Source organism: Amyelois transitella, chromosome 16, assembly GCF_032362555.1.
Source record: "Amyelois transitella isolate CPQ chromosome 16, ilAmyTran1.1, whole genome shotgun sequence".
In the NCBI taxonomy this organism is placed as follows: domain Eukaryota; kingdom Metazoa; phylum Arthropoda; class Insecta; order Lepidoptera; family Pyralidae; genus Amyelois; species Amyelois transitella.
In genome coordinates this window covers 4,266,652-4,290,513 of record NC_083519.1, presented here as the reverse complement: position 1 = coordinate 4,290,513, position 23,862 = coordinate 4,266,652, and the positions used below count along the sequence as shown (strand labels likewise).

Here is a 23,862-nt window from a genome sequence, read left to right as displayed (position 1 = left end):
GTATATTTTTTTCACATACTTAAATAACTTCTACCTCGTACAAGCAACTAACACATAGACCACCGAGTAAACAATCACAGATACCTACCTATGTCCTTCACGGTATAAAATTCGCATGTAGTATAAAGATTATTATTTTTTGTCCTCCATATAGGTACGTAACTAAAATTAATAAAGCAGACTTATTTCTTTCTACTCTTATAACTCATTATGCATTTATATAGTATTAAAAAATCTGCTAAGTGCAAATTACTTTTAACATAAAATTATGCATTCGAAAGGTCGTTTACCTTCGTCTTAAGAAAATGCGGAATAAACATCTACCGTGTCTGTTTTGTTTTGTTTATGGTCAAACCTAGGCGCACCCCGGCTCCTCCACAAGAAGGACGCAACTAGATGGAACCCTGAAAAACACCTGGAAGGTTATGCGTTTAGGTTAAGGCCCTAAGGTCCATAACACAATGCTGTAAGTGCCTTGCCGCTAACCATCAAGAAGGCCGTATAACCGCCTGTTCTTTTAATTATATCCTTTAATCAATCAAACTAACAAACTTTAAAATATCTATTAGAAGTAGGTACATATAGATAAAAATATACATTCTACCAATTTTGATGAACTTTGACAACGGGACGGTCCGTTAAAGTTTTCAAAAATAAAATAAGTAGTTAAGTAGGTTATTAGGTATAGCTTTTATTTTTTAATCGGAGCTGCCAAGCCTGCAATCGCCAAATTACTTACTTTTGATGTAAATATACACTTGTAATGTCTACAATGTACCTACCTATACCATTGAAATTAAAATTAGGCTACGGATGCGCGTCCATTTGCCAGTCATTTGTGCCAATTTAATGGCATTTTCACATAGTAGTTACCGCAGAGTTACTGACATAATGTGATAAAACATGGTTCAACCTTCAGTCAATGTGATGACAATCGCTATTCTTAATATGACAACCTGTTAACCGCAGCTCCGCCAGCGTTTTACAAATTTCCGTTTTTTCCTTTCCAATGTGAATTTGCAGAAAAAAGCTTCAGTGTCGGTCCAATAAACAATTTTTTTTGGTGAATACGAGTAATAAGGTTAAAAAATACAAAAATTAAATCTTCTCACTTTATGAGATATCCTCTTCGTGAGGGTCAAGTCTGAAAAAAGTGCCAATAGCGTGTTAAGTCTCAGTGAAATCTATACCATAGTCGAAACCATCATATCGGCACAAATTGATACATTTTTAAGACAGTTGTCTCGGCCTTTTCCGTAAGCAAAGGTATAATAATTTACTCTGCTACATAAAGCAACTGACGAATTTCGATTGCAAATAAAATCACTCTAGTAATTAGGTACAGCCTTTTTGGAACATTTTTTATTACCTATATGCTCTCTTTTTACAGAACTGTGATATAAAGGTCGTTGACTACAGCAAAATATAAATTTAATGCAAATTGTTCTTAGAAATTGAAATATTGGCTTAGCAAGTATGTTTCGTAAGTACTTCTAGTAGCGCGAAATTAACCGCAACAACCGCTATGTTCTTCTTACTTCTACCTTACTACCAGACCAGTTAAAAATAGTGAAAAGCAATAAAAGGATAATAATGGCCATGAACTTTATCATCCTGAGCAATTGTGTCAAAAACCTAGTAACTACGTCTTCTAAAAAACCTACTTGCTGTGAATGCAATCAGCAGTGCGCATTGATAAGAGATAAGGAGATAACCATTCAGGTATAAATCGATATGCACCAGAGCAGATAGGCTACGGAATCCACTTAAAATTGAGGACTTCGACTTTCGCCTACCTCCGGTGGTACTCTACCAACCAACCTTTCGGTAATACGAGCCGAATTAAGAGAGGGATACGCTGCCCTCGAGATTACTTTTTCCAAAAACTCACATTTTCTTGACTCCCCACAAAATCTCTTTAGTGTCCATTTAATTTTGTATGTATTACCCCTATACTTGGGGGGGCTGAAGATACACGTTAGAACTCGTATAGCCATGCCGTCACCGAATGGGCGCGCAAGTTTTTCCTATCCAGTTGATATTTCTGATGCCCTTGCAAAATTTCTGATAGAGCAAATAGACTCTAGAGTTCTAAACTATGATATGGCTCATTTACTAGTTCAGGTATAATAAAGTAGACAGGTAAGTAATGAAAATACAATTTATATAAAAAACTAAAGAACTTTTTCGGGTGTAAACATAGCCAACAATCTTGAAAAGACAAAGGCCACGTTAAGCTATTTGGCTTAATGATAGAATTCAATTTTAAAAAGATAAAGGTATAAGAAATAAAATTATTAGTTTTATTTGCGACAAAGTGGCAAAAATAAAGGGACAAAGTAGTGTAGTAGGTTGTCTCGTTCCTTTATCACCTAATGGGGCATGTTAGTGTAAAACATACAATAGGTCTCACACAAAGCCCTTCAAAGTGCACCATTTTTAGAAAAACCCATCTAAGTAATCTTTCAGTTTTCTCAGGAAAATATGAAATTTCTTTTGTAGATTTCCCTGAACAACAGCTCACTAATGGATTTCTCACTGGGTTTCGTATTTTCCTCTCAGACAGTACCTACCTGGCAGGTACCTAGTTAAATTTAAAGAGTTGAGAATAAATTGTTTATTTTAATGCGGTGCACTTAGCACTCCATCACCAAGGCGATTATGAATTTTACTAAATTTTATTTTATCCTCGGATTACCTGAATTAGGATATAGTCCGTAATTCGCCTCGGGTATAAACCTGATTTAACAAATCCAGAATCATGGTCTAAACGCGCATCCCGCGCTTCTTTCCAGAGAGGTGAGAGTACGGGATTTACGCCGGGACTAAAACAAAAAGTGTGACTTTATTTTGAATAGGTAAGTAGTTTCACAATTATGGCCTTAATTTTTTAAACCGCTAATTTCGGGAAATCCTCCCTTAGTGGACCCCTAGACCGCTTAGAGAACCTGCAATGCCAAATTAATTAAATAAATATAAATAAATTTAATATCTGGGTCGAGCGGTTTAGGCAGTCAATCAGTGGCCTGTTAGTGTGTGTGTAATGGCAGTTATAATTTTTTTCTGGGATGACATCAAATGGCCTAAACTCAGGGTGAAAGAACTGATTAGGCAGGTACTGGACTCAACAGTCCAGTACCTGCCTAATCAGTTCTTTCTATTGAAATTCGGTAGAGGACCGTGTTTGTATCAACATACAAACACGGTCCTCTACCGAATTTCAATAGAATTAATGAGGTTTTCAAACTTGCAAGCGCAGTACGGTTAAAGTTCTTTTATTAATCTTTAAATGAAGCGCGAGATGGCGTTAGTTATAATATGGATGATGCTTGCTTGTTATTTGACAATTGACATTGCTTGCTTTGCTTGCTGCTGTTGTTTGTCATGAAATGCACCAATCAAATTGCGCAAAGTGTCCTACTTTCATGACGTCATTAGTTCCACGTTGGAAGTTCTACAGAAATGTCATGTCTTTAATTATTTTGTAAACTCATGTAAATCAAAATAATATTGTGAAAAGTTATCCTATCGGTCTCAGTGCAATTTATAAACATATTAACATTAAAGGCGAAGCATAATTTATAATGGTGACCTCAATTCGTAAAAAAGAAAAAATCCAATATGACTCTCGTCAATGAAGATATGAACAGGATCCTGGAGTACCTTAAAAATGACCAGGAACTAGAAGGAGGAAATTTGAAAATGGATTGCTTTCAGCAAGAAACGCTATTGGTTAGTATTTTAGTGTAAAGTTAAGTATTTGACGATCCTCTTTTCTTCTCTAGTGATAACTGGTGATAAGGTAACAAGTCAAAGGCTATCACTGATTCCGCTTGGTGAAGAATACGAGTGTTTACGTAGACTCTCGGTGAGGTAATAAGCGATTGTGCCGATGGTCAAACCTCGTTGAGCAGCTTTCGTGCTTACCTTTACCGTTATACATTCATTTCATTTGGTGATTGTCCGTGGTGCGCCCGTCACTGCGTCTTTCTCCTATTATTCCTTTGCTAATAGGAATCCAATTAGTTAAATTAGTGTTTACCGCGAGGGATATCCGTAACGAGCGTGTGGTGGAATTACCTTAGTGTGTGATAAGGTGTCGCGCGAAACGCCGGGTTTTAGGTAAACAAGTATATTGCGTGCCACCTCGGCACCATGCGGTCGGCACTGCCATATGCCAGCTAAGTTCTCACCGGCCAACATTAGAAACAATCAATAACTTTCCTTGGACCTCACAGTGAACCATTCAGAGTGTAGCGGAACTGTTTTCAGTGATTTTATCTTGTGATTTACCATTAAGTGACTGATGTTGATGCAATATTAATGCCAATTGGAAGTGCTCAAAATGGATAAGAAACTAGATCTCTTATCTCTTCTTGAGGTAATATTCTATTTTCCTTTTTAATATCTTTCGGCATGTAAAAAACTTCATTCACATTGTTCATAAAATCTCATTGAATTACACATCTCTTAGAAAATGATAAGATAATTGTACTATGTCTAAAAGATAATTGTATAGTACCTATACCTAGTTGCTTAATAATAAAATTATCTGAATTAAACATGACAAAAGGAAGTACCAAATGCTGAGTGTGGTGATAAGGTTTATGGAACACCAAAATGTGATAAAAGCACACTATGTAATATCATATCCTCTATATTTCAGCACCTTTCTCTCAAACTATCTTGAAGTAAAAGTCTTGAAAACAAAAGTTGCATTTCAAGGTTAATTTAGGTTTCAATTTTCTTGGTGTGAGTTGTAAATTAAGGTGATTATTCCAATATTCTTATAAGGTACCCGTTTCCAATTGCATTCTCAGCTGTTCACTGAGCTATAATTAGCTTAAATTTAATTAAGAAAACATGTTATTTGATTGATTGATTGACATAATTATTCAAGTTAGGATTTGAACCTGTCAATTACACTTTTTAGTCAGGAGTAAATGTTTACATACATTCACTGAATAGCATCACTCTCAGAGGCATAAACAGACAAAGTTTTTCCACTTATTATGATTCATACATACTTTATCTCATACTAGTACAACCTCATCGATTCAGAGCTCTTTTGAAGTGACCTGTATTTAAAATTTTTGTAATGATAATACAAATTTTTTGTTTAACAAAAGCACTTCACAAAATAATGAAATTGTAATCTATACTAATATTATAAAGCTGAAGAGTTTGTTTGTTTGTTTGAATGCACTCATCTTAGGAACTAGGTACTGGATCGAATTGAAAACTTATTTTTATGTTGAAAACATTTATCGAGAAAGGTTTTAGGCTATATAATATCACGCTGCAACTATTAGGAGCGAAGAAAGATAGAAAATGTGAAAAAAAAACAGGAAATTATTTATCCTTGAGGGCTTCAATGATGCCCAATATAACTATTCCATGCAAACGAAGTCACGGGCACAGCTAGTTATAATTAAAAATAATCCTCCAATGCTTCTGTATTTCATTATTCTCTGTAAGCCATGTTTATCTCTTGAGCTTATGTCAATATACTTTCTGTTTCTCTGTGCATCACATTATCCTCCTATTACTTGTAAACATCTTGTTATTGTGAACTAATATATTACAAGGTTCTAGACTAGATCATTGATCTGTTATAAGTTAAAGTGAATCCAGTTAAGATAAATTAAGTGCTTACTTTGTAGACTGATAAATTATGTCAAGCGTCTAATCCATTAGATTTTATACCCAAGTTTAGTAATGTCTTGAAGTGATTTTAGGATTATCACAACCTTTATATATGTCCCATATATATTTATGTACTATTATTTATAATTATCTATCAATTGCCCAAAAAATCATCATATTTTGTGATGATAAATACCTAATGGCTTAAAATAACTTGAAAAAATATATGTTAGTTTACTGCCCACTTCCCTAGTCGTTTTAATTACAGCAATTTTCTCAAAAACACAACACTTATCTCATTATTCTTATGCGTTATAAAACATCCTAAATATATATATAATATAAAAGAAAAACATTATTAAATGATATGTTCGACCATGATTTTGGTTTAACTATAGTGATGTCATAATTATTATAATTAGTTTAATAACTAGCCGCACTACCATCTTATTACAATCAAGACTATTAATTAGGACAATTGGTTCTACTTTAGAATCTCTTACTATGTAAAATTTTAGTTCTATGAGTAAATAATTTTATTGTGATGCCTTTATAGAATGCATGACCTACTTAAATAATAGCTGTGCATAATAAAATAGAATTGTTTATGTTGCAATACAGTAAATAATGTATAAGTACCTATACATACATAACTATCAAGTTATTAAAAAAGTTAAATGGTACCTTCTACTGGGCCACTCCATATCATTCCTATGAATGTCGTAAAAGGCGACTAAAAGAAAGGCTAATAACTTTGCGATTCTTCTTGTAGGCGATGGGCTAAAAACCTGATACTATTTGAATCTCGATTAAATTACTAAGCTGAATGTGTCTTCAGTCCTTTCAAAATTTTTGGCTCTGTCTACCCCGTAAAGGATATAGACTTCATTCTATGTATGTAGGAGGTTGCTTACCTCATGTATTTCCTTCTTGCCTCTTTAACTTGAGGTACAATTTCCAGCCAATCATAGAATAAATTCTCTGCCAATTTTGATAGAAATAAGCACTATAAGTCTGTATAGACTAGGCTGTACTTTATTCTTGGAAATTCCTATTAATGATGGAAGTGTAATAACCCATGTAGTATCCAAATAGAGTTGTGCTTGATTTCTCATGATATTTTTCTTCGCTGTAACATAAGGTTAGCAATCAAACTAATGTAGTATAAGTATAGGAATAATCATTGGCACTTAAATGGCCGTGGTCCGCGGTAAAATCGAAAATGTAGGTACACATTACCTAGGGCTCCTCCCATAAACCAATCAAGGCGAGATGGCACACCTATATCCTAAGTTCGCCGTACTATCCTGTTTATCACGCTTTTTTTTACTTAGGCACCTAACCCCTTCAACCATCGATGCTCAAACTATTCGCTTGTTTTGGGGTTTGGTTGTATACATACATACATACTTACGGTCACGTCTATATCCCTTGCGGGGTAGACAGAGCCACCAGTCTTGAAAGGACTGAATGGCCACGGTCAGCTATTTGGCTTAATGATAGAATTGAGATTCGAATAGTGACAGGTTGCTAGCCCATCGCCTAAAAAACAATCCCAAGTTTGTAAACCTATCCCTTAGTCGCCTTTTACGACATCCATGGGAAAGAGATGGAGTGGTCCTATTCTTTTTTGTAAAGGTGCCGAGAACCATACGGCACTTGGTTACAACCAAACCACACGTTTTGGTTGTCATCAATCAATTAATTTCAGACCGACACATGGGGAGCTTCAGATGACCTGTTGGAGAACATATTCTCCTTGGAGCAGGGGTCATTGAACTTCCTCGAGGAGTCTATGCCCGACTTCGGCCTGTGCCCAGACGCCGTCCCTCCACCGTCCCAGGCCCTGAGCAGTTCCAGCTCTGATAGTGGATTGTCTAGTGATCCGGCTGAATTGTAAGTAAACCTATACTTTCATTATATTATAGGTGTAAAATAAGATACTATTATAATTGATCGATATTACAAAACAGCCTGAAATAAAAAAATAACTAGGTGTGTGTTTCTTGGTTTGTTCGTTCTTCATGACCTTCATGTTCAAACAAAAGGGATGGGTTATTTTTATATATGCAATTAATTAAATAGCGACAAAACCTTTTATCACTTACGGGGTAGACAAAGCCAGCAGTCTTGCAAATACTGAAAGGGACAGGCTGCTAGCCCATCCCCTAAAAGAATTATTCCAAGTTTATAAGCCTATTCCTTAGAATTATCTTGCGACATCCAAGGGAAAGAGATGGATAGTGGTTCTATGCAATTAATTATCATAATTTAAACGAGATGCCACAAAACTGTTGGTTACATGGTTTTTCGATATTTTTCCGAGCTAAACTATCGGCAATAATGCAGTTCACTATTTGTATAGCAGCTACTAAATAATTTCGTATAAATATTTAGGCATCTGAACGACGTAAACTTGCTTTGGGCATTTTATACATTCAGTCAGAAAAGTATCGGGAATGGATTATTTGTTTATGGTTCCAAATTCAAATTTTTGTTTTTTTTGTTGTTGTTAGATTGGCACAACTGTTTTCCATTTTGGCGCGGAGTTTGAGTTGCATCTGTTGTTTACATTAAATACAGTGCTATTTTTAGTTATATCATATCTAGTGTGTATTGCTAATTTCATAATGGATAAAAACATCGAACAAAGAGTTTGTCTTAAATTTTGCATTGCCAATGGAATATCGTGTTCGGAGTCACTGAAAATGTTACAGAAGGCTTACGGTGAATCGACTTTATCAAAAACTCGTGCTTATGAGTGGTACAAAGCGTTCAAAAGCGGTCGAGATGTGATGGAAGATTTGCCTCGCTCTGGTAGGCCATCAACGTCTGCAACTGAAGTTAACAACGCAAAAGTGAAGGAAATAGTGACTGAAAATCCTCATTCAACTTTGAGAGAGATAGCCACCGAACTTTCTGTATCTCACGAGTCGATCCGTACCATTTTAACTAATAATTTGGGTATGAAACACGTTGCCGCTCGGCTAGTCCCAAAAGACCTGAATTTTTTTCAAAAACTCAATCGCATGAGAGTCGCTGAGGACATGCTAGAACGAGTCAATTCCGACCCAACATTCATGAAACGCATTGTTACTAGTGACGAGACGTGGGTTTACGAGTTTGACATGCAAACTAGTCAACAAGCTTCGGAGTGGCGCCTTCCAACTGAACCGAAACCGAAAAAACCACGCCAAAGTCGTTCAAAAGTCAAAGACATGTTGACTGTTTTCTTTGAATATCGCGGTGTTGTGCACTCGGAATTCTTGCCGGAAGGTCAAACGGTAAATAAGGAATATTATTTGAGTGTTATGCGGCGTTTAAGAGAGCAAATCCGACGAAAAAGGCCAGATTTGTGGAAAGAAAATTCTTGGATTTTGCACCATGATAATGCACCTTCGCACAAGGCCATCATTATGAACGAATTTTTAACCAAACACTCAACAAATACCATCGAGCAACCACCATATTCACCAGATATGGCTCCAGCCGACTTTTTTCTTTTTCCTAAACTCAAATTACCACTTCGTGGCACCCGTTTTCAATCGGTAGAAGACATAAAAGAGAATTCGCGGCGAGAACTGACCTCAATTCCGGAAACAGCGTTTAAAAAATGTTTTGATGATTGGATTATTCGTTGGCGTAAGTGTATCGTTTCTAAAGGAGCATATTTTGAAGGTGATAAAATAAATTTGGATGAATAACAAACAGTTTGTGTATTATTGATCTTTTCCTGCTACTTTCTTGACAGAGTAGTACATACATTTGGTAAAAAATTCCAAAGCGTTTAGTGTCAGTCTTAAAAACTTTACAGAATCTTTTCTCAACGTGTGATAAGTCTTTAAGCGGTTTCTTATAAATTAGCTTTGAAGTCAACTCGGAATATAGGTAATCGATAATACGATATGTTGAGAGAAAGCTATTAGAATTTCATCATAGTAATATAGGACATTTCAATCGATAACGGTATCGACTCTGTTCCATTGGAGTTTTGTTATCAAGTTAATACACAACACACACACATGATTGCTTCACTGTGTAGATAAAAATAACTTCAAATTAAGAAATTAAAAAGAACGACTTATCCTAATACAATCACGTCTATATCTCTTGCGGGGTAGACAGCCAACAATTTCGAAAAGACTGAGGCCACCTTCAAGTTGTTTGGCTTAATGATAGAATTGAGATTGAAATAATGACAGATTGCTAGCCCATCGCCTAAAAGAAGAATCCCAAGTTAATAAACCTATCCTTTAGTCGCCTTTTACGACATCCATGGAAACGAGATGGAGTGGTCCTATTCTTTTTTTTATTGGTGCCGGGAACCACACGTTCCTGAAATACATTTTATTTGAACACACCTCTTACAGACCTAATTGTAACTTGAACATTTTAATAGAATAGAATAGATTTATTTTCTAAATTTGATACAAGGTATCACTAAATAGGTATATATACTCCGTGCTTATTTGTACTTCGTATTAAGGTGATCTTAGAAAAACGAAAAGTTTGAATGATGAGCAAAATGTAATAAGGCATAGACATGAGAGCGTTACGTTTCGTGGGCACTTGTACGCACCGGTAAATATATTTTAGATAATTTATTAGACAGATACTGCGATCAACAAAATAATGTAAGGTCGTTGAGGTCGTTACCCTGAGAAATATTTGCTTATTCCGCGTGAGGCGCAGCGCGGGCGCATGAAAAATGTCGTTAAACTGACGTGTGCTGGTTTGTAGGTGACGAGAATAGTAAATTTGGGACTTGTTTTACTACAAAGTTAACCGCGCATTTGTTATAGTATATCTGAGACTAGCTGTGCCCGCGACTTCGTCCGCGTGGAATAGTTATTTTGGGCATCATTGAAGCACTCAAGTATGAATAATTTTCCACGTTTTTTTTTAAATTCCATTATTTCTTTGTTCCTTATTTTAACAGGCAGTTGATAAAAAATAGCCAAATTATTTCAATGTAAAATAACACTTCTGTTGTCTTAAACTAGTCTCACCATATGTAACCAATAGCTGAAGAATGCAATTCTGTGTCTGTTTTATGTCTTCACTCATAGCTATGCCAGACTCTCTCGCATGGCTATGAGTTAATTGATAAAACAGATTGCCATATTGTCGAAAACCATGGACAGTAGATAATTCATCATTACAATTTATTCTCTCGTCCACTATGTTGTTCTAAGTTAGGATTGTGAAGTTAACGTTATTCAATTACATGCTGCAGTGCAGTTTGATTCCGCTTGTTCTGCACTGACGCTTTGGAAGCAGCACTCCACTTTAACTAATTTTTTCGACATCAACCAATGTTTGTTCGACATGTTAAAAACAAGATTTGATTTGATATGATAAAATAGAAAAAATCAAATGGAAAACTGCGGATGTACCGTGCGCAATAAATACAATTTATCATCAAAAGATAAGATAATGACTGGTGTACAAAATAAAGATTTTATTGTATTTTATCTATGTTATTTATCAAGATACAAAAAGCGAGTTAAGCGAGGTAGTTTTTCCACAAATATTGTAAACTTTAACTGTTGCGCTTCATTAAAATTTTTATCAATTTCTTTCTCTTCATTTAAGCAATTCGCATTTAGTATAGTCCTATTCCTATCACATTTTTCTAGTATTGTTTTATAAGTTTTGCCGAGTGGTTCTCGGCACTTCAGAATAGGCGATGGTTTAACAACCTGTCATTATTTAAATCTCAATTCTATTTTAAGCGGAAAAGCTAACTGTAGCCTTAACGTTTTTTCAATACTGCTCTGTCTACCTCGCAAGGGATATAGACGTGTTTATGTGCATGTATTTACGTTGTCTTAATTCCCAAAATATCTTGTAAAATTAGTTTAAGTACTTATTTAAAGTTAGTATCGTCGAACTTACGGAACAAGCTTTGTATTTATATTTCTATATATTTCAATGTGATAAAAGTAAGTACAAACGAAGAAAAAGTAGGTACTTTAGTTGAATTTGCAAAACGTTCGCTTTACAGCTCTTGTAGTAAGTAATTATTTTTGCATTGGCTAAAATGTCATGTATGTTGAAATCATTATGCCCTATATAATTACTTGCCATAGGTTATTATAACTAGTCGTGATCGTGAACTCGTATATAAAACGTATGATGCAACGCTACTGTTAATCTCAACTTTGCTGTCGGGTTGGCGATTGTTGCTTTTTAGGTGTTACATAACATTCTGGTCCTGCAGAATTTAAGTCACACACTCCATGATCCTCGTTGGAAGAAATTATATGTCCGGAAGTTGACGTTTTGACTGCGTTTTAGAAGTTGCTTGTTTGTTTTTTTTCATTTCTTTATTTAAGTACCTATCTTTATTATTAAGTATTTAAAGAGTTTACAAATAAACAAATCTATCTATGATTGCTTTGGAGAAGATTAAGATTAGAGAAGACACTTAGGCGATAAGTCGGTATGTTGTATTTTTTGTCGTATTAAAGTGTTTCTTGTTTTTACACGGTATGCCAAAACTTTAAGCGTCCCGTGTTGACAAATGACCAAATCTTAGGGAAAAGATCTGAGTCACACATTCTTAGTTATTTTGCCCGTTGGTGATCGTGAACTGAGTCATGTATGATGCAACCCATTGCCATTTCGTTTAACTAAAGGTTTAGCATACGTGGCTGGTCTCGTTTCGTAGTTGCTTAACATTCTAGCCGGCTTGCCTGCCCGTCGGATGCAGCGTGGCAAGAATTGACGATTCAACTATTTGGGTTATTGGCAATAAATCTTAATGAACTGCGATTTGAAGTTCGTTTGATTGTTTTAGTCTAACAACAGTTTTTAGACGTTTACAAAATATATATTTACTTTAGTTGTATAAGTTTAATTGAAAAGAGAAATAATGGACTGACTGTAAAAATAATAAATCCGAAGAACAAGTTTGTAGACCTTATAAATTTCAGAGGAGACAAACAACGTTATAAATATAAAAATACTATCAGAATATTAAAATAATACTTTCGGACTATAACGGTCTCTTATGTAATCGAATGGAGATATTTTTATCGATTCACCGCATATACCGCCTTTATTTTAACTTGTCGCCGATGATGTCTTACCGAATCTTATCTTTGTTTCTTGTTATTAAGCATTGTGAAAGATAACTAATATTTTACGCATGAGCATTTGATGGAGTAACAGTTAATACTCTTTTTATATACGACGCTCATCGTAAAGTTGATTGAATTTGGCTGCTCAAGTTCAGCGTCGGTTTTAACAACCTTGGTCCTTTTGACGTAGAAATAACGGTCAATGCTTACTTAGACTGACCATGTATAAATGAGGTTGTTGACCCTTTTCGTACGCTGTGTAACGTATAAATTATATATGATATGTAATAGTAAAAATTTACAATGATTAATACAATTTGCGCTTGGGTGTATTGGCTTGTAAGCCAAGAAAGTTTTAGGAAACGTTGGATTTTAAATATGTAGTTTAATATTTTGATTGAAACGAACAGACGAACGAACTTATTATGAAATATGCAATATATTTAAAAGTTATTATACTAATAATTGACAAACAATGTCATTTTAATACTCTTAATAGCAAGATTACTACAATTATTTTATGAGAATATAGCTTGAAAATAACTCGTTGATATTTCCTACAATTTTCCTGTTCATATGAGTATGACGCAATATTGAATCAAACACAACATTGAGAGGTAATCCCAAGTCAACAAGACCCAATCTTGCGCCTGTAAAACTTCAGATAAGTTTCCTTGTAAATAAAACACATTCTTAAGGTGAAGCCAACCGTTAATCTCATTGACATCCTTTTTTGTTAATTTTTATTTTAAATTCTCTGTCTATCAATCTTCTTACCTCTATATTTAATCGTTATGCAATATTTAGTCTCTAGACACTTGCTTTGGCCGTCTTTCCTTGAGGTTTTTATTAGCATATCTTGTATGAAGTTCTTGATCCAGTTTCATGGTCAACTAGGGCTCTTTTCCAAGGAGGTGAAGATATACCCGAGGGTAATTTCAAGAGGAAGAAGTACATGTATGAAGTTCTGGTTTTTAGAAACAATTATATCAATAATATTTATTCTTAAACGCAGTATTGATGCTATCTTCTTGATTTCCTTGCGTATAAAACTGGGTGTGCCCTTTCGATTACCTTAAATGTCTTACCTCGTTGTCCTTTCCATGAATATTATGGCTTGTGTAAACTGCCTGTATGTCTGTCTCTGAGTTTCAGTTTATTTATAGAGTGCATATTGACTACTATAATCCGTCTCATTTATTTAATTCAATATGTCATCTCTTTAACATTATTGATATTTTTTTTAGAATATTGTGATAGTCAAATTGAAGTACATTAACTGAAACAGTTATCTTTATTTTATATTCCACTGTTTTATCTCTTTGAAGCGATCTTCGTACCTGCCTTATCAGTACTTAGATTGTTATGGATAAAACAATATTTCTTTATTATCATTAGAAAAAATGCAAATATTACTTTTTGCACGCCTCTAAAACTCCAATTTGAAAAACAGATATTATTTTACATAAGTAAACAAGTAAAGCACTTTATATATATTTTATATTATCGATCACGTTTCTACATTATATAATACATAGTTATTTATCACATATTGATATTCGAGGTACTATTTAGATAATATTGAAATTAATTCGTTCATATAAATGAAAAATCTATAAATTATAAAATTTATGGAGTAATATAGTAAAGAAAAGTAAAAAAAAAACAAAGATAATTTTGAACGGCTGATCTGATCAAATAAAATCTGAGATAATTTTATTTTTTATTTCAGTGACTTCGAGCAGCAACTCTCGCCTTTCCTTATCCAAAACTCTTGCGATGAAGAGGTCTCCACGGCCGGCTTGGAGCCCACTAGCCCCGGGGACGCGCAGGAGGTGGTCATCCAAGACTCGGGAGACTCCAACGGCTCCAACGTGGAATTCGACATGCAGCACTTCGAGGAAAACGTTGTACCTGGCTTCATCAATAACAATACATTCCAAAGTCCCGGTGAGTCATTATGATGTTTAACAATACTATTGTCAAACAAGAAGATAAAATTGCTAATATGTAGTTAAAAGTTGGGATGAATAACACGGGCCAAAGTGGAGAGAAACATTCGGAAATCGGACCATTAGCTCACCAGATAAACTTCTGAGAGTCTCTCGAGACTACATGAAATACATATTAAATCCTTTGTCTCTAAATATATCGTTTTGGTATACCACAGAAATTTATTCAGTAGTTGAAAAGTTATTGAGTAGTTAGGTTTGTGACCAAAAGGTCAAAGGTTTATAAAGTTTGTCATTTTTGCAGTTTTGGGTTGTACTATATGTGCGATATAATATACGATATGTGCGGCCTTTAAGAAAGTAACGGGATTTTAGTTTTGCCAAATATAACATTGTGTATCGTCATTTCAGGGCTCAAAAAATAGTGATGTAAAAGAAATTTGTGCTTAATATGTTAAACAAAATAAAAAAGACAAATTCACATAATTTTTCACACCTACAAAAAATATTCGGTTCATGTAACAACTTTCGCGGTATCTAGAGCACGAAGTGTTACTGTAACAGGGAAGTACGTCTTTATCTACAGCTACCTGCGTTATCATTCGCTGGTATTAAGCCAGTTCTGTCTCTTACATAAAATACAAGTCAACCTTGACGTCAGATTTTTTACGGGCATCAAAATAGGTCTCTATGTAGCGGTTTCTGTTTCTATTGTGCCATCTCTGAGAAGGCAGTAGCAATCGTTAGTTAATTTTTTATATTGCAAATGTGTTATCAATTTAATGATTCTGTTGTGAAGACAATTTTTGTAAACTATTATTATTCGTATAACAACAGGTCCGGCTTTGTAAATGTCGTTCAATGATCGATCAATTTTAAAATCTTGTGTTCGTGTTCACGATATGTAAGCTTATCTGTTCTCTCATTACTTTGTGTCACTAGTCACATTCTCTTATCATTCGCTTCTTCCAATTATCCACACACAATATTGTTATGCTTTAACATTGGTGACTTGGCCTTCAAATTGTGTATCAGATATTGTATCAGGTAACTACCTACTCGGATACTATTATGCGGTATTTTGAATCATTTATTGCACTTGTGTAAATATATTCTAGAAACGTTTTAGAAATGGAATGTTTATTAATGGTTATCAAACTACTGCAAGGTCATTCAATTTATGGAAATAATGAATTCCAGTTACGAAATTGTTACCTATAATCACCTCGAAAATGTTAGTAAACCATTTGCTCCATGCCTCATTTTGTACTCATGTGTTATCGATTGATAAGAATTCAAGCATAGTACTTTCTTTGCATTTGGCATTATTATCGCTTCGAAAATGAGAGTGGTAACGAATCAATTAATTACTTTTATCGGCTCCTTGACATAAATAATATGCAGTACTTATCGACTTTAAACTCACACATTTAATATGAAGGAAAATGTGGTGACTGAGTGATAAGTTTACGTTTAAGTACAAGTATGTAATGACCTAAGATAATTAGCAAAGCGTCATTTAGAAACGCACAGATCTGAATAAATCATTATTTCACTTGTAAAATCCTATTTTGAACTCGTCCGTAAAACTACATATAAAAATGTAGCCGGATGAATATTATTAATTGTTATTTTCAATCGTCAAGATTGGGTAAGTAAAATATCAATTGTTTTCAACAGGAAAAGGCGGGCGCAAACGCCGTCTCTCGCAAACGCCACAGGCTACTGTTCAGCCTAAAGTCCAAAAGCCGTTAATAAAAGTGTCCGCCACGCCTAAACCTCAGCTGGTTGTCAAAGCACAACCCCAAAAACCCGTAAAAGTATCCAACATCCAAGTCATAAATCCCCAGACGAAAGTCTACTCGAAACCAGTAGAGACAGTCGCACCCCAAAGACGAGTGATCAGAGTAGCTCCTATGACGGGTGGTAATCCAAGGTCGATACTACTGCCTGTAACAATCAAAGACATGAAGGATTTGAAATCGATAAAGATTATAAACGCGGCTGATCTGAAGAATTCTAATTTGAAATTGGCTGCGGCTAACCTCCTGTCGCACAGCAAGATGCAAGATTTCAAAGTGGAGTCGCGCAGTGATTACGAATACGACCGGAGCAATTGTGGTGAGTTACCAAGCAAATGGCACTTTATCACTTCAATTGGTTTGAAGTTGTTTGATGTAATATAAAGAGAGCATGAAACCAATACGTACAAAGTGCTAGTGCTACTATTACTGGTAGTTTAGTTATAATCACTTTATGGCTGGTGGTGGGAAATATCATTTCTATCATGTTTTACTATTTCTTAATATAAAGCTGGCAGTGTTTCTCCATTCGTACATATAACACTTGTTTGTGTGTCTGTTTGTTTGTTACGCTTTCACGTTTAACAGCTGGACTCCAATGGATAACGGCGTAGAAAATTTGATGTAATAAATATATAATTTACAGGTAAATAAGTGAAATAGTCCAAACCAAGGCTTGTTCTGAACTATGATTATTTCTGAACTATGATTATTTTATGACCAGAATCAATTGAGAGAATATAGGAGCGTCGTCGCTTTGCGTTTGGTCAATGATCTCATAATTTATGTAATCGTGACAGATTTTCCTCGTGGTGACTTTAATAAAGAGCAGTCGAAATTTATTAATACTGATTTATCTTCTTTTGATAGAAAGGAAACCTACAATAGCTATTTCAGAAACTGTAGTTATTTTCTTCAGATATGTTTATTTCTAGTTATTATTAATATAAGGTAACGTAAGTTTACAAATGTGAAGAATTAGAATCAAAATAAACATGGACGATTCAAACAGTTTAACTTTAAAAAAATTGCAATAATAGTATTGTAAAGTCTAACGGTATTCTTAATAGATGAAATGATAGATTTTCAGATAAAGTAAATACTAAATAGACTTCGCCGAAATTCTTTTAATCATTAATTTACCGTTATTTAGATGGACTATCACTTCTAACCGAACCTACATAATAGACTATTGTGCAATTTGATGAAATCTCCGAAAATAAAAAACGATCTTATAAAAGCTACAGAATTTGAGACCATCTAGTTTTTTAAATTAGTTTTATCTAAAAGTAGAAAGTCCGGTTTGTTAAACTGACTAAAAGAATTCTACGATAAGCAAATACGCGAGATGTCCACGTGTTTTAAAACGTGTCTGTCCGAAACATGCGCTCGCGCTGAATTTTATATTATCTAATGTAAATTTGATCTAATTATAGAAACGAATGATATATATTATCATTATAAATATCTAGTTCTCATTTCACATTTAATGATATTATATTTCTGAAAGAGAATTCTGATAAAAACAGTCTCTCTCAATTTAAATACAACAATGAAACTAGAATAAACCATTATTTAGAAATTTTGAGTGATGCACTTCAAACACTTTCTAAATGGCATAAAACGTTAAAGTGTATATTTTTAAGGTATATGTATTATATATGTATACTTTCAAAGATTAAAGCAATAGCACAGCTTTCTGTTTGCACGATTTCAGAAGTAGGTAATTTTACTCAAAATAAATTTACGTTTAACAACCTGATTAAAATTATTACCACTTCAAATAAAAAAAGGTGTATCTTAGCAAAATTACATCGTTTCAGACGACTCGGGGAGCGAACGGAGCGAGGATGACGAAGCAGATCAACGCGAAATGAACGACGGTCGCAACGGCTATCCCCGTCTCGTTCTAACAGCCGAGGAGAGGCGGCTGTTGGCGAAGGAAGGAATCACTTTGCCGACGAGCTACCCCCTAACTAAACACGAGGAGAGGGAATTAAAGAGGATCAGGCGCAAGATCAGGAATAAGATCTCTGCGCAAGATTCTAGAAAGAGGAAGAAGGAATATGTTGACGGGCTTGAAGATAGGTGAGACTTGTTCAGTTTTTGACCAGATTCTGCTCTTGAGATGTCAGGCCCAAGTGATATGAAAACTTACGATATAAATTATTACAAGAGTGAAAGGTGATTGATTTTAATGTTATTCTTGTTTCCTCTTGTTGCCTGGCAATTTCGTCATCTGTATGGCTAATCTATTAGGTCCACGTGGTGCATTGTGGTCAAAATGTGTCTGATGTAAACATTGCATCTTATTAACTAGTGACTCATCTGTTTTAACGTTACGCCCGCCTGCGTCTGCGCAGTGAACTTACATTACCTTGTGAATCACTGCTATAATGAGATTAAAGTCTTTGTATTCGTATTTTAAACCGGAAAACTTCAAAAAAATGTGTGTACATCGATTACAAGCTTCTTTTTAATTGACGCAGAATGTTTGCCATTTGGTCCCATATAAATTTTATTCATTTTGACCTAGTAGTTTACATGCAGTTTTGTCTTTTGTCCTTTTTAGATCTAGAGTTATCTTCCAATAAAATTTTGTGTTACATAGATGATGTAATATCATTTCACAATAGCAGTTTTCAATTGACCTGTAAAAAACCTATCAGTTGGGTACTCGTTTGCAGAAATTAAATAAAAAACATCCTTATTATTTCCTTCTGTTATTACTCTGAAAAAAACCTAATGGAAAAACTTATTCTTCCAAAATTATTAACAATAAGAGATTGAAAGAAGATAAATTAATGATGTGAACTTGCAGGGTCAAACAGTGCACGGCTGAGAACCAAACGCTGATCAGAAGAATAAAGATACTGCAGTCGCAGAACCAGACGCTCAGCGCGCAATTGAAGCGGCTACAGGTAAATGACACGATTATATTACATTAATTCGACAATATATAACAATAAATATGTAGTTTACAAAATTTAATAGCAATCAAATGTATAAATAAAACCGAAAGTAAGTTTAAATTGGTATTAAAAATGCTGTGAACCGATTTGCAATAGTTCAAAATGCACTTTACATTTTAGTGGTCTTACAGCGTATCTTAATAACATACATCAGAAAGTGATTGCCTGAATAACATAATAAGAGAGATGCGGCAGACACCGGATTGTTTTCCCGGAAATAACTATAGATGAAACTCTGTTAGAGAATAAGGGTCTAATAGTATGTTTTCTTTCCAGAACGTTCTAACAGGCGTGACGACAGGCTCCAGCAGCAAATCAGCGCAGCCTGCCACCTGTCTGTTAGTTCTGCTTCTGTCCGTCGCGCTGGTGGCGCTGCCGTCGATGCGCGAGGAGCTGCAAGCGCCGCGGCAGCACTCGCAGCCCGCACAGCGCGCCATCACGAGAGCTCTGCTGTCCGCCACCAACAGTGAGTGCAATTACTACTGCATGAGATCCACCTGTGTGCCTTACATCAGTTAGCAGCCACGTGTATATTAGTTCTGCTATTGTGCGTGGCGCTGCTGTTGATCTGACACTTGCGTTCTGCTCTCGGCCATCAATAGAGAGTACATTATATTCGTCGCTTGCTGGAAAGCGTCGGTGGTCGAACGGTCACAAGGTCGTCCTATAGCCATCAACCAAATGACTTTTTTCAGAGTTAAATGCATTGGTTCATTGCTATTGGTTTATACATCCAGTTGTCTGAATGTGCAAGTTTCCATACGGTGCGATTGCTGAAAGTGCAAAAAGGTTACCGAGGTAAGACGCGAGTCGTTTTGTGTTAAAAACCTGGCTTACCCAATCCAAGATTATAATCAAAAGGCGCACGGGTCAGGACGCCCAAGGTCCTCTGCAGAGATGAGGACAACCGGGATTTACGCTAGAAGGAACAAAAAAATAATGTTTTTCTGCAACATTTTACAAAATTCTTGCCACATTCAACAGCGGTAATTCAACATTCTCTTTTTATTGTCAACAGAAATGACGCTGGACGAGACAGTGATAGATGACGGCGAATTCAACATGGAGGAGCTGATCACGTTCAACCGCCCCCACTCCGACCACGACTACCAGGTGGTCAAGAACCTCGACACACCCAAGGTACTGTACGGAGGTTACGTAGACCTCCCCATAGACGAAGACTGGCCGCCGAACCTGAAGAAACGCATGAAAAAACTGGAATTCGATTACGAAGACGGCAAAGATTATTTGCCGCCGATCGTCAAAGAAGAGAACTACGAAAACTTCTACAAAATAGAAAAAACGCGCGACGATGATGTTTACAATGATGACAAGGGATTGCTGACTAATGCTCTTCTCTCCACTGGCAGAAAACTAGGCGAGCTACTCGAAGCATTCCCTCTTATACCCGTCAAAAATGAGGACATACTGGTTGAAGAAATTTCCGATTATGACACCAGAAATATAACAGAAGTGAAAAGCTTTGTCGTCAACGGCACTTTTAATGAATTCTAAATATTTTAATTGTATATTTTTTTAATTACTCTGTACTTTTCTTGTTACATTTCCTTTTCAGATGATTATTTTTTAATTATTTACAATTTTAACGTTACATAGCCTGTTTATACGTATTAAGTGACAAAGTTAATAAGTTAATTTTAACTTTTGTCTTAGATCGTTTACACGTGCATTAAGTATTTAAGTATAAAGTTCATAAGTGTAATTTTCTATGTTCTTCTCTAATGACATTTTAGTTAAGGCCGCGCTAACCAATGCAATTCGCGCGGTGCGGGAGCTACTTTTCGACTCGATTCTATGCTGCTTATCCACGCAGCTAAGCTTTTTTTTGATAACTTGAGACATATGAACGATTAAGTGAATTTTTACACGCAATAATTTAATTAATTATCTTATTAATTTCGTCATGTACGTATAAACAGACTATTAGATGCAATAAAATTATTACTTTATTTTTAGGAGTTGCTATTCCGATAGTTAAGTTTATTTGGAGTATTGGCCTATCGTTTGTAAAAGCGAATTTTAATAAATATTAAATCAGTGAGATTGAGAAGTATGCTTTATTTTAAGTATTATTTCAAGGAGCCTTTAGTAAGGTTTGAATGCATGTCGAGTATTTATTTGAGACTTCAAAATTAATATATAATTAATTCAATACTTTATTATAAATCGTGCTTTGTTATATAATTTAGAGTTAAGTTTATTAAATGTAAGCATTTTCACGTTACATACTTGGTGCAATTATGTAAAATCTGATTTTGTTCAGTGTTAAATGTTTTTTTAAGGTTCAAATTATAAGCTATATCTTGTTCCTTTACCTATATTTAGGTTTAGATCGTCGCGGGAACATTGACCTATTTACGAATGTTAGTTGGAATAAATGTGTAAGTGATAAATTTGTTTTTAATGACGCAAATCTGCAGTCACTCCTGTAAATTATGGATATTAATAGTTTTTACCCGCAGTTTCGCCCGCGGGAATTTAGGAATTAAAGGTTTTTGCAAATCCCACGGTAACTATAGTTTTTACCGGGATGAAAAGTACCCTTTGTCCTCCAGTCCCCGTCCTTTTGCTCGCGATAAAATGCCACGCGCGTGCCATGCTACCGCCGCTTTTAATTGGTTCAGTAGATAAGGCGTGAAGAGACAGCAAGCAAACAAACTTACTTTCGCATTTTGTAATGTTGAAATGTCAGCCTACGCTTTAGCTTCCTTTTTTTTGCAGACAAAAGTTCACATTCGTTGTCACTTTTGTCTGCAATCATTGTTGTCTCACGTTTTTAAAAGAAATAGGCAAGATTCAGATCAAATTCTCAAATCATTTTTGTAGTTTTAGCAGCCTGGTCACGGGGACATGATGTACGCAAGGTATTGCTTACAAAGTATCACTAATTGGAGGGAGGCATATATTATAAAAAAAATGGGGAGCATAAAGATTAGTATGTAATTCTTATTGGCTTTGGTTAGCAGATATAGTTAGCGAGATATAGCCGTCGAAATAAATAGTTTCCATAATTACGACGACCTTAAAAAGTACCTACTATCTATTGTAATATTCACATCAATATAAGAAGGAAAAGCTTTATTCTTCAGAACGAAGCACTGCCACTTTTCCATTAAACAATAGAATGTACCATTTTCTTTAAAAGAATAAAACCGATATCTTATAATAAGCTTTATTTAATTATGAGTTAACAAATATTTTCCATTTCTGAAAGGTTGTGACCTTAACTGAATATAAGTCAAATTGCGTATGCAAAATTTTACCATAAATCTTACAGAAAAAATAAACACTGAGAGTTTTTCTATGAATATTAATATTTATTTTTATACTTACAATAAGAATTCATTCCTGTTTGAAAAGCATCATGTATTTTATATAATACATAAAGTTAATAACTATTCTTCAATAATCTTCCTCGTGCGTCCACAAGCCCACAGACTGAACATGACTTACTTAGTAAGCGAATTTTTAAAATTATAATTTAAATTAACTAGTAGAGAACACGTCAGGCGCCGGGCGAGGCAGTCTCGCGCACATTCTACTTCTAAGCTTTGCAATAAATATGTATTGGAACCATTATTGGCGAAGTATGAAATCAAAAGTGCTTTACAAGTTAGTTTAGATGTACTGAACAAAGTTTGCATAAAACCGTGAGCCGATAATGAATTTATATCTTCCCAAAGCACTTATTCCAATAAATAAGTAGTCGCATTTGCAGTCGCAGAATTCATCACAGTTTTTGTTTTATTGTTTTCGACTGTTGCATGTTTCGTGCCAACCTTGTTCTTTTAGACAAAGAAATACTTTGTGGGCTCGAACTCAAATTCGCGACGCAATGTCGCGTATTTTCCGGTAAGTTAAGAGCAAAAACAGCCAGACAATACAATAACAAAAGCGATGCGAAATCGCGCAAATTTGTGTTTTCCCAAACCCCATACACGCGGCCACTCGACACCGTGGCCACACGACTCACAGATCACACAATTTGACTTCAAAAATTTCCAATCTAATTTGATTATTCTATCTAGCAAATAGAAAGTAACAATTAGGTACAACTATGGTATTAATCGTGTATTAAGACTTACAATGTTTATTTTTATTACATTCGATTATACTGCAATGATTGTACAATAACTATTAACAATCCATTTTAACGAGGAGAACACGTAAATTTGTCCACAATAATTTATCAAAAAATTATTCAGGAGCCCTTCACATATAGACATTATTATACTCGCATTAACTAAGTTTTTCTCTAAAAATATGAAAACGACACAACAAGATGTTTTATGTTATAAAACACTTCATGCTTAGCCAAAATGAGTAACTGCTAATGTTGGGATTAAGGTAATTTGTGATGACTACATGATCTGTGACCCAAAAT

The 23,862-nt window shown here is 34.9% G+C and overlaps 1 protein-coding gene across 2 annotated transcripts; it reads left to right on the top strand.

Annotated features, from left to right (window-relative positions):
* The first annotated feature begins 3,418 nt into the window (after positions 1–3,418).
* LOC106129699 (uncharacterized) lies at positions 3,419–21,871 on the top strand. Of its 2 annotated transcripts, none has more exons than XM_013328347.2 (8): positions 3,419–3,732; positions 7,358–7,542; positions 14,464–14,681; positions 16,364–16,804; positions 18,309–18,573; positions 19,307–19,406; positions 19,734–19,923; positions 20,476–21,871. In XM_013328347.2, the coding sequence occupies exons 1-8, from the start codon at positions 3,622–3,624 to the stop codon at positions 20,970–20,972; spliced, it is 2,007 nt and encodes a 668-aa protein (XP_013183801.2). In that variant the 5' UTR covers positions 3,419–3,621; the 3' UTR covers positions 20,973–21,871. The 2 variants fall into 2 exon arrangements, with proteins under 2 accessions (XP_013183801.2, XP_013183803.2); XM_013328349.2 differs by lacking the exon at positions 3,419–3,732 and adding an exon at positions 3,819–4,381.
* The last annotated feature ends 1,991 nt before the right edge of the window (positions 21,872–23,862 follow it).

Excerpts from the sequence above, each read along its gene's own strand:
- LOC106129699 (XM_013328347.2), top strand. The coding sequence starts at position 3,622 with ATGACTCTCGTCAATGAAGATATGAACAGGATCCTGGAGTACCTTAAA. Across the intron at positions 7,543-14,463 it reads TCTAGTGATCCGGCTGAATT|TGACTTCGAGCAGCAACTCT; the intron begins GTAAGTAAACCT and ends TTTTTATTTCAG. Across the intron at positions 14,682-16,363 it reads CAATACATTCCAAAGTCCCG|GAAAAGGCGGGCGCAAACGC; the intron begins GTGAGTCATTAT and ends TGTTTTCAACAG.